At 46.5% G+C, this 17,644-nt stretch overlaps 1 protein-coding gene across 1 annotated transcript in view; it reads right to left on the bottom strand.

The window, feature by feature from the left end:
- LOC108931429 (pleckstrin homology domain-containing family A member 5-like) overlaps positions 1–17,644 on the bottom strand; it is a 109,740-nt gene that overhangs the window by 43,557 nt on the left and 48,539 nt on the right. The window contains 1 exon segment of the mRNA XM_029245944.1: positions 883–966. Within this exon segment, the coding sequence (XP_029101777.1) occupies positions 883–966 (84 nt within the window).

Raw genomic sequence — 17,644 nt, 5'->3', positions numbered from 1 at the left:
CTGCCTTTTAGTGAAAACTGCTGAAGTGAAATTATGCTGACTTTGCGAGAAGCGAAAGAAGCTGAGGATGAGATACGACGTCGACAGGTTTGTCAGGACTAAGCGGGGAGATGAGCAAACCCTCCACCCCCTCCCTGAATTCACTCTGCAAAGTCAAAGCAAACCAGGTCAGTCCTGAACGGAGACGACTGACACTCTGACTCTACAACTCTTTGTTTCTGCGCAAGTCCTCTGCCTTCGACTCCGCGGGACAGCGGGTGGTAAGCGTCGCAAACACGGGCAGACTGGCCTCCAGGGATCGGGCTGGAAGCGTCGGATTTTCGATGAGATGCGGGGCAGGGTCACATGCGGCAACGGTGAGGTGCTGCTGGTATCACAAGCACATCCCTCCCCGTACATCAGAAGACTCTCAGACGAACTGAAGGAAACAAAAGCTTTTTGTTCTGACGGTGCTTCCTGGCCAACCCGCAGATAATTTGTTGCTGATGTCAGAAAATCCAGTTTGGCATATGATTTTCAGGGACGGTGCTACTTCTCCTGTTGGGTGTTTTCAAACCCAGAATATTAGGTTACATAAAGACAACACTTTTGGCTGAAGGTGGCAGCTTTATCATGACGAGTGCTTAGTCTGAATACATTTTCTACGACAGTGGCATAAAGCAGCACTTCTTTTTCTTTTTTTTTTTCCCCCATCCTCAGACTGTTTAGCACATCTGACTCCTTGAGGCAAATACCACTTATAAGAAGACCACTGATTGCACTGGAAAGAAAATAGAAAGAAAACCCAAGATGGTCAGAGAGCTAAAGACCTGGGCTGCTCCAAAAAAAAAAAAAAAAACTGTACCCTGACCGCATGTATAGAGACACAGAGAATACACTTACTGTTCGTTGACCACGAAGATGCAGTTCTCTTGTGAGGGCAAGCCAGACACGGGGTGTTTGCAGGTCACCTTGCGTTCATTGTGGCTGAGGACAGAGGGACAGAGAACCAGAGAGAGTCAGCATTTAAAATCACTGCCATTACATTGTGGCTAAAGCATCCTGGCTGTCTCGGAGCTTAGTTAAGGACCAACGTCAAGGTGAGGTCCATCGAGAGCCCTGCTTTTAAGGCTTTGCTCCGTCCTCACATGTTTATGATGAAAGCCTGCAGGCAGGGAACTGAACTGAAATATATGGTTGGGGGAGATGAGCGGAGGTCTCGTCCAAGCACGAGAAACGTGCGACCGGCCAGCGGCTGGAACCCTCTGTGAATCCGCTCGTATCCAGACACGACTCATCGTGGACGGCCCAACAACCTTCGAGAGCTTCTTAAAAAATCCGCGCTGCCCTCCGAACACCCAAAAAAAGACCGTAACCCCCTACTCATCAAACAGTAAATGAATTGGCTCAGCTTTAAAAACCAAAAAATGGAACGCAAAAATAAATACAACTTTCTGTCCAAGTACACGTATTCCTCCGTGTAATAAACAGAGATTTCTGATACCAGTCTGTGGTCTTATTTGGCTTTGGAAAGCCCCTAACATCTGTTGGGAATGAAAGGCTCAGCGAGTATGAAATGTGCTGAGACTGAAACCACAGCTGCTCAAAGCCAGGTCAGCCCAGGTCCTTCTCCTCAAACTCACCCCTTCTGCTTCATTTTCAACTTTGGAAAGAGAATGCAAAAAAAAATAAAAAATCTGACAGAACCAGATAAAACTCTGTGTAGCAGAAGAAAAACAGGACAATAACAGCATCCCCAGAGAACACAAATAATGATTATCCCGTATTGTGCCGAAGAGCTAAATTTCCTAATCTTGCTCTGTCGCCACTTCCCTGCCATCGTCTCCAGCACTTCGCAAACAGAAGCTCGCCGGACGCCAGTCTACACACCTGGAGCACTGCGTGGCGCTGAACTTCAACATGGTGATCCTCCTTCTCTGGGCGCAACGGTACCGTATCCCCGACGGCTTCTCGGCTCTCCCCCCTCTGTCCTCCGGAGCAGCTTCACAACGATCCGGCACATTCCGGCAGCTGGAGACTCACTGCTATCTCTGCGGTCATGCCTTGGTCACAAGGACATAAGAGGCCCACCCTTTTCATCCAGATTAACGGCTCCTTTATGAGGCTTCCGTAGACACAAACGCAATCTTGTCTTAGCAACTCTCTGCACGGAAGGGGCTATGACTCACTTCTGACTACCCCAACTTCCAACACAGGGAAGCAAAGCCTCGACTTTGACCACGCTTCCTTCCCCAGGCGCTCTGGGTTCACAAAATTCCCGGAAAGCGTGGGCCCCGTTTACGAAGACCGGAGTACAGATGACTCCGGCTGAAACCTCCAGCACTATTTAAAAAGGATTAAACGGTTTTAAAAAAAGGCAGAAAGAAACAAAAGCCTAGAATTCAAATGATTGTAAATAAACATTGGGGAGAAGTCCCATGCCTGCAGCAGACCCTGAAGCGTAATGACTTTAAACACGGCCTGTCCACAAGGAGAACAAAACCGTTTCGGTTCGAGCCCGGCCTGCCTCTGTAATTAGCGCAGACGCTGCTGGCAGCAGCATGGAAGCAGCGCGGTCGCCCAGCAGACCCGCGGCACCGTGCGCCTCCAGCTCAACTTCACGCACGTCTGCCTTCGCCGGGTGCCGAGGCCACGTTCGGACAGCTTCGACAAGGAGCCGGATTTAGCGCCGCTGAAGCCGGGAGCAAAATGCCCAACCTTATCTCCGAGATCCCGAATAATTATGGGTTTGCACACTTGCTCCATTAACGAAACTGGCATATACAACCACCGGCGACCGCAGTGTGTTTCGACGCGGGCTGGTCGGAGGATTCTGAACGTCAGCAGAAACGAGTCAGCACATATGTGGGCCTCAATCAGCTTTAATCCCCGCATCCTCTTCCCTTCCGTGCCAGTACATCTCGAGCACGGAAGCCGGTCCGCCGCCAGAGCGAGGGATTCGCTGGAACTACATCCAGAACAAGCAAACCACGCACCGCCGATATGAAGACAAATGGCCAAACTACACACCGTCAGATCTCGTCGGAAGACCACACGTCAACTTAATCTCTAACACACAGGCACATAGGCACGCACACAGATACACATGCAGAAACACACAAATGGGCATCAGCAACGGCAGAACTTCGGCACAAACTCCCCAGGTGCCACGGGAAGGTGACGAGTGCCCACCAAGCAGGATTCCGGTTGGGGATTCGCAGCTGCAGGGCACTTTGTACTAGAGCGGTAAGCAGAGGCCATGGGATCAGCACTACTCTAGGAGCTCTGTATTATCCTCCAACTACAGGGCCTAATGCTTGTTTTATGCCTGCGACATTGCCCATTTCGCGAGCGTACGTCAGCAATAAATCCCCGCAGTGGCCTCTGCAGTCAGTGCGCCGGGTAATATGCACAAAGCGGGAGGAACGTTTGTTTGAAAAGTTAGCAAAACAGAGGGATAAAGTCCAGTTGAAGGTGGAAAAAGTCTAATAAATCACTAAGGGATTTCACGTGTAATGTTCTGTAAAAGAGAACGCATCACAAAGGCCCGATATCAGAAGAGATTTATGCACTAAGCAACACTATAACAAAGCCATGAAAAATACAGCTCTGTCGCAACGGCAGCGTAAATATCAGAGCCGTATTTTATGAGAGGTCCGCGTTTGAACCGAACGACGAGTAACCTGTTCGGTACCCAGAAAAACAGGTAAAAACAAAACACATTCCGCTTTAGGCCACACACATCTCAGGAGCTGACAGCGGAGGCAGGGAAGAAGAGTTGTGAAACTGCCCATGCGTTCCGCCTGTAGCCTCAGCTCTTCGGGGACACGGCAGTGACACACTTCACTGACTTCTGGTGTCGGGAGAAAGCTGCGCGAGTCCCTCACTCCGTCGCCTCCGAAGCTGCCGCGGGGCCGAAACGCTTCGCTGGGCCGAGCCCATGATGCATTGCGGATCCGAAGAGCCCCGCGTGCTCCAGCTGAGGAAGCCGATAGTGAACGGAACTGTGACGCTCTGCAGTTCGTTTGAGTCCGACAGGCCAGCTGTTAATCCTCTCCAGCAGGACAACGCAGCACCTGGATACAGAGGGGAACTCGGGCTCTCAGCACGATGGGAAAACGTGCGTTTGTGTGTGCGGGTGTGTATCTGGGGTGGCACGGGGACGCGCAACACTGGTCCCGACCAACGAAGATGCTCGGAGAAGCGTGGAGCTGAGGCAGTGTGGGAAGTTCAAAAAGAAAGAAGAAATATGTCAAGATACGGCACTTTCATAACCCCGTAAAACACAGGGAGAGAGGACAGAAAAAAGTAAAGGTCAGCAATACTACGAGAAGGGGAGCAAAGTGTGGCATTTAGCTGGGAATGCAAGCAGAGAGCTCATTTCAGGTTTTTGTATCAATATCTCACATTTCCAGGATCAGCTGAAGAAGTTTGGCGACTCTATCGACAAATCCAGACAAGCTTGTCATCTGAATGTTAGAGACAGCAGTGACGTCTCTTCCCCGCTCTCCCTGACAACTTCAGCACTGGCAGGATAAAAAGTGTCACTCGAGGCATTAGCTGAGCTCTCGGCAGCTCCACCTCCACACAAAGAAGGCTGTAGCAAACACATGAGGTTTTGAGGAACGGCGGGGGAAAAGGCAGGAGGTCACTGTCCCAGACTGATGTCCTTCCCTGTCCCATAGAGGAGGCGGTCCACAAACAGACCAAAGAGCAAAAAGGCATTCAAGGTTCAGCTGGGGTGGCAGTGTATGCATAGGTTTTCATTAGTACTCCCCCATGGTATTCTGGGATTCCTTTGGATTAGCAGGAGAAATGGAAAAAACAGCAGATGACAAATTTTTTCCAAACTCCTAGTTACCGGTTTCACTTCTGGATGTCGTCATGCGCGACTCGTAGGATGTGGTCTGTGGTCCTCAAAGCCAGAGCTGCATTACTAGAGCCACGCGGTCACATATGTAAGCATTTTCCCCCAATCAAGGCCAGAAACACTTAAATGCTCCCTGCTTTTTACCCACTATTCTCCTTGCGAAGAAAACTTCCACGAGGCCATACAACCCAGACCATAGATACAGCAAAACTAATAGGAATAATAGAAACGAAACCAATAATAATAATAATAATAATAAACATCAAGCAGTGAGCAGAGGGAAGGCAGTGGGACTGAGCAGCTGTTCAACAGGACTAGTATGATGAGCGGTGGTCAGCATTCCTCTAGCTGGTTTAAGGGTCCCAATCAGCTAATGGTTCTCCTTTTGTGGCTTGGAAAACACAAAGGTCTCTGACTTACAAACACAACTCAACAGACCGCAAGTCTGTTCAAAACTCATTTTGTTCATAACTCCAAAGGTTACCTCTACATCATTTTTCACTGCCACCTATTGGCTTGGTGGGGCAGCAATTGCTCCCCTTCAAATACATTTTTGAGAAAACAGATAAGGAACTGCACAAATGAAACAATCAGAAAGTTTGAAAACTTGAAACCTGACCATTTGTTACACAAGGAGCCAGTACCGTCACAAAAAAACATTTATTTACATATACACTTACCGTGATCTCTGGTTCCCATTTAACAGACTCAAATGTTACTGTGATCATGCTGGTAATGAGAACAAAAAAGACTTTAAAAACTTTCAATTGGTCCTTTTAAAATTCAGTGTTTCCTTGTCCTCTTTAAACCTTAATATCTCAAACACAATACACTGTTCAGACACCACCCGGGGCTATGTAAAAGTAAACAGGATAACAGTGAACAGCTGGGATAGCTTAGAGCCCTGGGATAAATGTAAATATTGGTTGTTCTACTGCTGTGTTTTGCATTCTAAGGCTGTGTGGTGTTGCCAGTCCTAAGTGGTAAGGTTATAGGGCCAATGGTAGCACGGTACGCTAATGAGTACAATCCACGATTTTCCATATGCATTTATACATCATAGGTGACCGCATGTCCAGCGCAAGGGCAGTAGCGGTTACGAGAGTATTCCAGAAGACTCGGGTGCAACGCAAGGCACAGCCGTTGCTTTAATTCTGTTCTACGTGTGCCGTTTGCATGTTTGGATCTCAAGTATTTTCATTTTACATCGCAATGTAGTTATATGAGAAAGCTAAGTCAAAGAAGAAATAAATGAAATATAGAGAAACAGAAAAAAGAGAAAACAGTGCAGTGGCAGCTATACATATAAAAAAAAAAAAAAAAGTCGTTAAAGGGGACCTAATGAGATGTACATCCCTGATTATGAGATGTATGCCGCTTTGGAGAACGTCGTCTGCTAAATGAATAAATGTAAATGTAATCTGCGAGGAATTTCCTCTTTTTTCTACCTTTCTATCCTATTAGCTGGTAAATTCTATTAACTTAGAGGCAATAAAGGTGTAAAGCGTCCGGTATTATGTGTTAAGTCCGCCACCCATTAACTGTAGCAATGTTTCTGAAAAGGCTGGAACTACAATGCAGGGTGAAAGGCATTTCATTGGCCTGATGTGGGAATTTAATAGTCTCTTCCCAGGGATAACAAAAAGGATTAAGAAATAAAAGTTTTAATGGACTGGGTATCTGAACGTTCATAAACAATGCTTGGAAAAACAACTCGGAGAAAACTTTTAATTATGGATTTTGGCAGGCTGAGAAAAAGAGCAAAAACTCATCAGGATTTTCCAAAAGGAGGAGAAAGAGTTCTTTATTAGGAGGCCACAACAGCTGATTACAGTTTAATTGCAGAGGAAAACTGAAAAAACGTAAGGGACAACCATATCTCTGTTGTCAGTTAGCAGACAGGAGCCGGTGAAGCAGCAAAGGGCAGTCGCAGTCGGAGAGGCTCTCCGGGCAGGGATGTGCCTCATCCAGGTGAAGTGCTGTCAGTCACGCTCAATCACTGCCTTCCCCCTCACCTAGCACCCCTCCTACTGCCTACCTTTCACACTGCAAGCCTGTTTACTCTGCTGCCATGGGCCTGGGCTGTTCAGCGTGCGTGTGTCTGTTTGTGCGCGGGCGGGAGTGTCGGTTCTTCAAGTGGGTCGTGCCGTGCCGGAGGTGGACGTACAGAGACCGAGCTGTGCGCGGACGGCCTCTAGCCAGCTTGCGAGTGCGGCTGCTTTCCGTTCCCCCGTGGGCGAAAGAGTGCCACTATGCTCTGGGGGAGGTGGGCCCCTCTTTCTGGAATTTTTGCAGAACAAAGCTGAAGGAACACAGGAAACGGGAGGAAATCGGCGTCTCGCACCATTTAACACAGCGCCTTGGGCTTTTACATTACCTTCTTTTCGACGACCCTCTCAAAGAACTACGAAGACGGGTCCATGAGCGTAGACACCGAGGCCAGGGCTGTATCACAGATGAGTTGATACATGAAGATGAAATTTCTGAACATAAGCGATATGTCACAAAAGAGCTTTACCCCGCTTCAGCGTCGAAAGGGATTTGCTAAAAAGCCTCGCGTTTAAAAACCTCAAGTTCGACTGCAAACCGATAGCTCGTCAGGTCGGGATAAGTGCGTCAGGTGAAAGCACTGCGGGGATCAATAATCCAAGCTGGAGAGCTGAGAGTAGAGACTTTGCTGAAGAACTGCAGCATGCCCTCCGCACAATGCAATCACACCCACGCACCCACGTTCATGCCATAGAGCCCATCCCACACCATCTTCTGGGTCTGGAGCAGAACTACAGTCCTGCACTGACTGCAGTTCTACAGCACACACTGAAACGACCAACATCTTGCAGCTGCACAGCTGTCGGCGCAAATGAGCGTTTCCACATGGAGGGTTTGTTAGGTGCCGCTTCCTCCGAACGTGGAGCGCAGCCAGCTAGGGAAAGCAGCCCAGAGGAGCAAGAAACCCACGATGCCTCTTGCCTCCTCCATCCAGCCCCATCTGCTGACTTCAGCCCAAGCAAGGAGTGAGCCATTAGACACCCTTTAGCAGATCTATAAATACACACAGTCCTTCACCAGCTAAATTGATTTTTATTGTTTTTAATTTAACGCTTTTAAAGCAGCTTGCGCTTCTAATGAGACCTTCCTGCCGAGAGGATTTGGAACGGCCCGTCTCAGACGAGGCGGAATTCTGCTTTCAGCCTCCGGGACGTAATCCAACGGCTGTGCAGAACTGCGTGTGCCTCTGTGCTCGACCTTCCTCAGGTTAATAACATTACTTGACTTTGACCATTCTGAACCGAAGACCAGAACAGACATACTAATCTAAATGTTTTGCACCCGAAGAGCAGCCCGTCAGTTCTGGACATTGTACAGACAACGTTGCTTGCTATAAAAAGCACGTAGGGTTTCAGGAACTCAAGACATCATGGTGCCACCGTGCTTTACCGAAGGTAAGGGAAAATCCTGAACCTCTCTGAGCAAATTCCCTTGCGGTTTGTTGAACTTGTTGAAAACAAGGTACAGTCCAGTCATAGTGAGGTGCAATTTGGTTAAAATGAGGAGGGACCATTTCAGAGTACAAAGTTCATTTACAACAGTTCCTTATGCAAAGCAACACAAACGATCAGTTGAAGCTCAAAAGCTCAAAAACAACATTTAAGCAAAAGCAGTTCTCAGGAAGCCGGCCTACGTTTGAGGGAAAACTAACGCTTCTTTTCCAAGAAAAGTAGAACAACAAGCGGCGAACCCCTTCCTTCCCTCCCGAGGAGGAAGCAGTTCATTTCTCACTGACCACACATCTCACTGGGTAAAACTCTGCTACATTTGCAGGACCAACGCAACCACAACACCTCGGGTGGATTAATACACTACATTTAGGTCTGATACGTAAGTCAAAGGTAATGCAGAAAGTCCAAAGGTCTAATGGTGTCATGATATTTAAGCAAGCAAACATTTATACATTTTTGAACGAAGGCAACAGGTGAAATCTCAGAAGTCTCTGCTTGGAATAAAATAACATATAGCATAATGTCCGCATGAAAAACGAGGGAAATTAACTGGAGAAACGATGAAGCAGCTAAGCACTGGAATTCCAGTTTACTCCGACAGCTTTGAGCGTCCACCTGCTCACCTGGGTCCTTCCGTTGAGGTCAACAAAGACCGCAATGAGGTGAGAGCCAACGAAGACACTCCAACAGTGAGACTTTGGCCAGAGAGAGCAGCTTCAACGGCGGTTAAAACGGAAAAGCGAGCGGCACAAGGCAAGTCAGCCATACTGCCACATCAGTTCCGCTCAGCGGCTACAGCTCTGTTAAGCTCAGAAGCTGCACGAGTGATCTTCCTATGTTGACGACACAGAGAGCAGCTGCGCTGCCAGGACTCAGGAGTCCAGCCGCAGACCGATACACCTGGGCTACCACACAAAGTCCAGATTGCTCAGATTCCAGCAAAATCACTGCAGGATGCTGCCTCCTCAAGAAAGACTTAAATCACCCACAGGCCTATATACCCTGTGTGTGCGTGTGTGTGCGTGCGTGGTGAGCCTGAGAGAACATCCATCGTTTTCACGAGAATTTTTTAGATGGTAGTTGGCACAACTGCGTGCACGTATGGATAAGAATCTACATTATGTAAAAAGACCACAAAATGACCATGAAGAATAGCTGGAGTTAATTGCTGCCAAGACAGTCTTGTAAAGGAAGACTCCAGTAACCACATCAAGGAAACTGCTTTTAGTGGTGTGAAAAAACGAAGGCAGCGTGCGCGTATGGGAGAGACAGAGCCGAGATACAGCGACATAAGCGAGGGAAAGATGAAGAGAGCGGGGCAGGACAGAGATAGCACAGCACAGTGGTATGTTCAATGTGGAAATCACTGTATACCAGTCTTTGTACATCTGTCTGCCATAGGCTATAATCATGTACAGTATAATCAGCGTTCACAGCCTATTTAATATCTTTGTAGATGTTGTGAAATTATTTTGATTATTATTAATTATTCCTTGGGAAGACTTTCTTATCAAGATCCATTGATCTTGACTATTGGTCCATAAAGTGCAGGGCTGGAACCACTACTTTTGTACATTTCCTTTCATGCTGTCCCTTTGAGAAGAGCTGTGATCAGGGTTATTGATAAAGAATCTGGCAGCTTCCAGCATGATATTTTCTGGCAGGAAAACAGGCTAGAAGCTAGAACGGTCTCCAGCAGGCTGACAGCGATAAGGAGAAAGCAGACTCACAAGGCTTAAAGAGACTCACTCCTCACCCGTTATGCAAGTCCTGCTATTCTACCATTCTGGCAAAAGAACGAAGGCCTCTTCACACTCAAACACACACACACACACACACACACACACCTGCGTTAACTCGCTGCAGGTTATCAACTTGTGTCGAGGGTGGCCTCTGCGTGCCTTTCACCACTGAGCACATGAAATGGCATCTCACCTTAAACCTTGTGACATATTGGTTTTGGCTCACGAGCACAAGCTAGGGCAGATCGCAATGATCATTCTTTGAAGTATGTAAAAAGTACAGAAGAAAGCATGGATTGTTTTGTCAGTATAGAAGCATAAGCCGCGAGAGGTAACTGTCCAGCGAGTTGCAGGCCTGTCAGCACAAAATAGTCTCAAAACAGCAGCACTGAATGTTTGGATCCAAACTGCAGTGCAGCACTTAGGGAGCTTTTTTAAATTTCATGGATGCCTGTTTCGTGGAGCCTAAGTGAATGGAACCACTTAAGAGGCACGAAAAAGCCTAGGTTTCGGAGGGTAAACAAGGTCAAAGGCTTGCAACTGGACCGATAAAACATAAATATTTCTCTGAAATTAAGTATTATCCAAAGGGTTGTTTATTTTTTGTGGCACAAAACAGACTTTTTGTGCATGTTCATCATTGTCTTATATCTCTTCAGCTGTCATGTTATTTGAGGACAATTTAAACAGGATGTTTGAAAGGGGGGTGCGGTGGGGCAGTGGGTTGGACCACAGGCCTGCTCTCCGGTGGGTCTGGGGTTCAAATCCCGCTTGGGGTGCCTTGCGACGGACTGGCGTCCCGTCCTGGGTGTGGGGTGTGTTGTCCCCCCCCCCCCGCAGCCTTTTGCCCTGTGTTGCCAGGTTAGGCTCCGGCTTCCCACAGCCCCATATGGGACAAGCGGTTTCAGATGGTGTGTGTGTGTGTTTGAGATGGGAAAAGGAGCCCTATGATGAACGCAAGTACAATTTAAACCAAGGGAATGTTGAAAGGTGAGTGACTGACTTCATTATCATTCATTTTTGAGTGACTACTCGTTATCACTCATTTCTATTTTATGACACTAAGATAAAAATAGGATCAGAAACACTTTGTTGTAGTCATCTGGAAAACTAGGACTACTTGTTGTTCAGAGGAAAGCGCCTTTTGTACACGGAACCATTCACATTTTCTTCGCTCACAAAGATGTCAATAAGAGCAGTTAATAAGAATGAATGTGTATACACGGAGTTGTACAACTTTAGGTCTTTTTCTATGAGAACACGCACAGGTAAAAGCAAGAAAAACACCACTTTTGCCAAGCTGGATGTCAACAGGGCTGCTTCGGTGGAGAGCGAAACATTTTCATATGTTGCCTCTTACAAAAACACATACATGTATTTAGGAGAAAAAGGGAACCTTAAAGACGTCCTGCAAACCCAACAGAGACCTGTGGCTACAATACAATGTTTTCATTATAATGTGACTTTCTTCACGGAGCATCGACCATCAACGGCTTCAAGTCCAAATTATAATCGTGACATTTCAATTTATTAGAGACCTTTAGAGAAAGGGACATGGCTAAGAGCAGTCTTAAAGACATATTTCGAGGGATGTAAGAAAGCAAATTCGCTGCCGCTAACTGCACCTCAGAAGCTTCCCCTGCATATCAAGTGGAGACGTCCTGGAGACCACGGCACCGTGGCCTTGCCTATTTCATGGAAAAGTGGAAAAGAAATGAGGGCAATTATTTTACTGCAGTAATGGGCTTCACAGGAGACCAAAGGCATTCCTGTGAAAGTGTCAGGCCGGCAACGCAAGGGCATTAGCGATGCGTCCTCACTCGAGCAATTAAAGGTGAAAAAGGGGCTGACACAAATAATCATGTCATAGAGACCCTTCCTTTAAAATCCAACTTCAGCGGGGAGCGCAAATGCTTTTAACTTAACAGCGCTCACGCTCACACTCGCATGGATGTGAAAGCGGGGGGTGAGAAGCACATGAAGTCACGCATCTGTTGCCTGCTCACACACTCCGTGCCCGTGCTAAAACACTGAAAACAGACTGCCATTAATGTCAGTCAGAAGCAATTGCCTGCCTGTCAAAACTAAGTAAAGGCCATCTGGTTGGGGAGCAGAAATCATAATTAAAAAGTCTGTTGCTTAAAACCATCACATACTAGGATGCATCTGCTTCAGAATAAAACGGAAGAAAAAATGCAAACATTTTACGACGGGAATATGTCACGGTGAACCGGGACGGAAGGACCCAAGTGCGGGGTCGCTCGTCTGGATTCGGAGGATCAGGCAAGCTCTCGATGTCAGGGACAGGCGGGTGGTCGGTCGATCGGCAATCGGGGTCAGAACGAAAATCCATGGACGTGGTCGAGAAACAAAGCGAAGGGTAAACAACCGGAGAACGTGAACTGACAACTGAAGATGCGTATGAGCGAGGAGTCACAAGGAAGGGCGGTTGTCTCTGACGAGATTCCGCAAAGGTATGGGAGCCGAGGAGGGTCTTTTAAAGGGCGATCGGTCAATCGGGTGCTGGAGCAGAGTCAGGTGTTGTCGTCTGAGACGTGGGAGTGGACGTGACAAATATATTCGGATAACCAACCCCTTCCTGAGAACAGCTGGAGGTCCTCAGAACCATAGCGGACAGTACTTTCCAGGTCACAGCTCTTAGTGGGAAGATCACAAGCAACCACGTTCCTCTGACCCCCAAGCAATCTCACTTGTGCACTTAGCTCACCAGACGACCAGACACACAGTGAATTAGTATTCAGCTGCCCCCCTTGGGCCAGATCCTCTTACAGCAGCTACATTTCCCTCTTTAAAAAGCCACTGAAGAAGAAGAAAAAAAGTAATAATATGGTGGAAGCATTCTGCTCACTGCCAATACGTGTGGCGGATGGTGTCCCGTTATCCTTCCGAGAGCAAGATTTACCTTCATTTTTGTTTTAAATTCAGTTTTAAATTAAAATACCGTGAGACACAACTCAGGCTTTCCCTCGCAGCAGTGCAGGAACAGCGAAGGAAAAGCAAAATGAAGGAGGGAAGGAAGGAAGGAAGGAAGTCATTCCAGCACCAGCTGGACCTGAGCCGACAGCAGCGTCCAGTCTCCGCTGAAGTGTGTCCCAGCGGACATCCGAGCTGTTTCTCCAACCCCTGAATTGTGCGCCGAGGGATCCGGAGAGTCTGCTCACCACAGGGGCTTGACGTCTCAAAAGCGAACATGACAACTATTGTACAAGAACGGCAGATATTGAAGGAGATGAATAACCCCGACACACACACACACACACACACACACACACAAACTTTCTGAATAGAATACCTTTGTGAGCAGGAGCACATATTTGCAGCAGCACAGTAAAGAACATAAATAAATCTTAAAAGCTTGTGTGTCTCGTCCAGACTAGTATTACGGTTTTACTGGCTCTTTCGGAACCCATAATTACCAGATGGAACAGAGGGAAAACAGAAAAGTTCTGGGCACTGAGTAACTGGTTAAAGTGGTGGTTTGAAGCAGACTGCATTACACTTTTCTAAGAAAAAGCCAAATGTTAAACCATTTCAGGGAACTCCAATCTAAAACGACAAAACCATTCCCACCCTCCCTCTCTGTCTGTCTGTTTGTTTCTCTCTCTCTCACACACACACACACACACACACACTCGTCCTTGAGGAAAGTGTCTGACAGAAGACGAGGAGCAGTTTCTCGGCCTTATTGGGTTCCACAAAGTTGCTGCGAGCCAAAAGTGAAAACCCGCACACTGGTGCAAAAAAGCAGAAAGTAGTGGCTGCGGATGAGGAGACAGGGAAAGAATTCCAATAAAGCGAAGCCTGACATTCGAAGCGGAAACTGCCAGCGGTCTGCTGCTGATCTAAAGTAGAACAGTATTTTGCACTCAAATGACTAACCAGTAAAGCCGGGCTTAGGTTTTACTACAGTTAAATCATGGCAATCGTCTCCTCCACGTCCCTTCATGTCAAGCGTCCCGAGAAGAACGGTCCCCGTGACCCCGCGACTAACCGGGAGTGAACAGAACTTGGTGTGAAATCGACCGCTAAATAACATTACGGGACTTAGTTTTCCGGAATTAAATCTTGCGGAGAGGAGGCATATGCAAATTATTTCTTAAATTATTTTTTAACTCCTGAAATTATCAATATATATTCTGCTGGGGGCACTTGCATGTGTTTACTTGGGAAAGTGTTTGCAATATGTTAGCATTACTAATGTTGCAATATCCGAGTACAAATATGCACAGTGCTCTGCAGACAGACCCCGTTTGTTCTGCGACAGTATGAACTGTTCCTTCCGTTTTTATGTATGACTTGAGCACATACAGGGTTTTACACGAGCGTAGAAGTGGAAAGGACTGTGATAGTTTGAAGAGAAACGCAAAACTGCGACCTGGCATTAAAACAGCTCAGGATGTGCCATTTTACCCCTAACCTGTAAATGGCTGAGTGCCTTAGTATATTCTTTAAAAGACAGTATTTATGCAAATAAAGGGCAGTGAAAAAAAATTAATTTAAAACCAAGTGACAGAAATCAGTAATCTTACAGATGAATGATTCCTAAAGCTGTAGATTTCTTAACCATCTAAAAGCACAGATAAGCAGAGAGAAATCTAATGGCACGGAGAAAGAAAAGTAATTGGCTTCTGCATAGCAAAACTATAAACAGAACACTCATCATTATCTTGGTAAATGCAGCAATATTTCAAATATAAAGAGCCCAAAACATTACTCTGCAGCACAGTACTCAAGAGTCACTGCATAACAGCCATTCGTATTTAATCGGATACAGTATTTAAATTAACGTCATCGATGAAACGAACAAAAAAAGGCAAAACGATAAATAGCAAAAAACATGCTTTGCTTGTTTACTTACAATGAAAACCTTCAATAAATGACAGGACAAAAGACTGAGCGGGGAGATACGGCCAGGAGAAACGTTAACTTGTTATCCAGATGTGGAGCATCAGTTGGAAGCGGTGCTCCGGAGGGTTCACGGATGAGCGGGCGTCCCCCTTTAGTGCGCTCCGGTGGCTGGGTGAGCCAGCTGTCAACCTTCCCAAGCGGCTGCACTAAAACCCTGAAACCTGAGACCCATGTGACCCCCTGCTAGAACCCTCTACTCTCAAGTCCCGCGTGACCCAGCGCTCAAACCCCGACGGTCGAGACCAGCGCGGAGTCACATGCAAAGTCAAGACTGAGCACAATTTTCTGTGCTCTCCAGTGTTTCTGAGTAAAGATGATAATGACAGAGAGAGAGAGAGAGAGAGAGAGAGAGAGAGAGAGAGAGAGAGAGAGAGAAGAAGAAAAAGTGAACGGAGGACAAAAGCAATTGGAAAATAGGCCTGGCACATTCACTCGCTGTGTGTGTTGAAGCGGGTGACAAGAAAAGCGGTGTAAACGCTCTACTCCGATTCGGTATTCCTGCTGTCAAACAGCGCTCAGCTGAGATCACGGAGGCGATCAACTGAAGCGGAGGTATATGGCAAAGAGGCAGCTCAGTCATGACCTTCACCCAGAATTAAAACTCACATCAAAAAGCTCAGAAACAAATAAATTAATTAATTAAAAATCCATCTTACAAAAAAACAGCATCTACAGCAACTTGACAACGTTCGCATTTTCACCCAACTGTCCTCATTTCCCCTCACCCTTTTCATGCTGCAGAGATTGATATCGCCAAGCAGCATTCGCATTTCACAGCTGCACGGACCGTATTAATTCAGATATAAATTAGAAGAACGGAAAAAAGTAAATGCAACAAAAATACCAAACTACTTTTTTCCTCTGTGGAGACTCTAAGCTGATAGAAATCCCCCGCAGCTCTGGGGATAAGACATTTTTATCAGATTATCAGTGTTTGCAAAGTGTTAAAGGATAATAGAAGACCCCAAGGGGCTTGGTCGCAAAGTTCAAATTCAACCCCTCGCTCATTTGAATACTTAAAAACAATGCCTTTTGAGAAGCTTATCAGGTTCTCCTTCCTGGCTGCACCCTTTGTGACAATCAATGCGACTGGTGGTAGGAAAGAAAGGCCTTCCAGCCCTGGATCAGACCCCAAGCCTTGCCTTCAGAAATACAAAGCAGCACGGAGGCTTTGCTACAGCAAGGGTTCTGGGGTCACTAACGGTACAAAGGACCGTGCAGTAACCCGCGGAAAGGTTTTTCCGTACTGGACTGGGTCCCGCCGACGTAGCGGGAAAGTTTCGCATCAAAACGCAGCCGGAAGACTCCGCTCCGCGCCATCCCATCAAAGGTGGCGCGAAGGGTCTCCTCTCTCAGAGACGCCTCCACCGAGCATCAGTAGGGCGGAGCGGGTATTCAGATGAAGGCGCACGTCCGCGTAAAAAACAAAGCAACAGGTATTCGACAAGAAATAAAAGAAAACTATATCGTACATTATAAATTCATACTGACGCCGACCATCTGCCTCCTGCTTCCTCCACCCACGTCTCAATTATGGATTAGGGACCCATCAGTGGATGCATGTATTACACAAATGCAGCTATTCTGACATTTATTACACTTCACCGAAACATGTTTACAAAGTTTAGGGAAGGCGGATACACGGAGTAATGGGAAATTAATCGCAGAAGCCATACTTACTTTGGAAGAACGGTTTTCTTGACATTTATGAAGTTACGGAACGCAGGGTACGAATACCGCACCAAATATGAATCCAATCTCTTAAAAAAGGGCTAGTTAGCCTGCGATGCCACCTGAGTGGAGATAACGGAATAAAAGTGTTTCCGGCGTAACGTTTCCAGCGGATCTGAAACCAACAATAAAATACCTTTACGTTTATCTGACACCTTCATCTAAGGCATCGTACAATGTTAGAAAACCAGCTCAGCTTTACTATGATTTACACATTTATGCAGGACTGCATTCTTACTGCGTCAATTGAGGGTAAGTACCTTGATCAAGGGACTGACACTGGGAGCGCGATTCAAGGCAGGAACCTTCAAATTGTAATGAGTAAATCAGGGTTCCAACAATTACGTTAGTTGCTGACCAATAAGGCATAAAATTCAGTGTGACTCAAAGGAATGTTTTCACTGCTTCGCTGTTGCTTTGGATATCTGAGAAATTGCAGGATGAGAACTGGTTTGTGTTTGGAGGTGGTGGTATCTCCTTTATAGCCATTTTTGTGCCTTGAAGAAATATATATTTACCTACGCGAGAACACAGTTTACTCACGAGAAAGACAAGCTCTGACATTTCCCTCACCCTTCCTTGGTCCGGTGGTAAAAATGCCAATGAGCAAAAGACCAGTAAAGGCAGCTAAAAAAAGCAGGATCTTGGGGGGAGGAAAAAAAAAAAAAACAAAAAAAATCTCCAAACTGAAATCAATTCTTAATGAGAAACATGAACGTACAATTGTACTCTTTAAAAAAATGATTTGTGACAAAATACTGTGCATAAAGAAACACAACTAGGGAAGCTGTCCATTCATTAACGAAACCCCTTCGACACCATCAAGAACCACATTCAAACCCGGATGACCAAGTCCGCTACTGTCCGGCTTCTGAATTACACACGGGCTACAG

Source organism: Scleropages formosus, chromosome 2 (genome assembly GCF_900964775.1).
Source record: "Scleropages formosus chromosome 2, fSclFor1.1, whole genome shotgun sequence".
Lineage (NCBI taxonomy): Eukaryota > Metazoa > Chordata > Actinopteri > Osteoglossiformes > Osteoglossidae > Scleropages > Scleropages formosus.
Note: the sequence above shows the minus strand (reverse complement) of the source record. Positions and strands in the feature narration are given on the sequence as shown.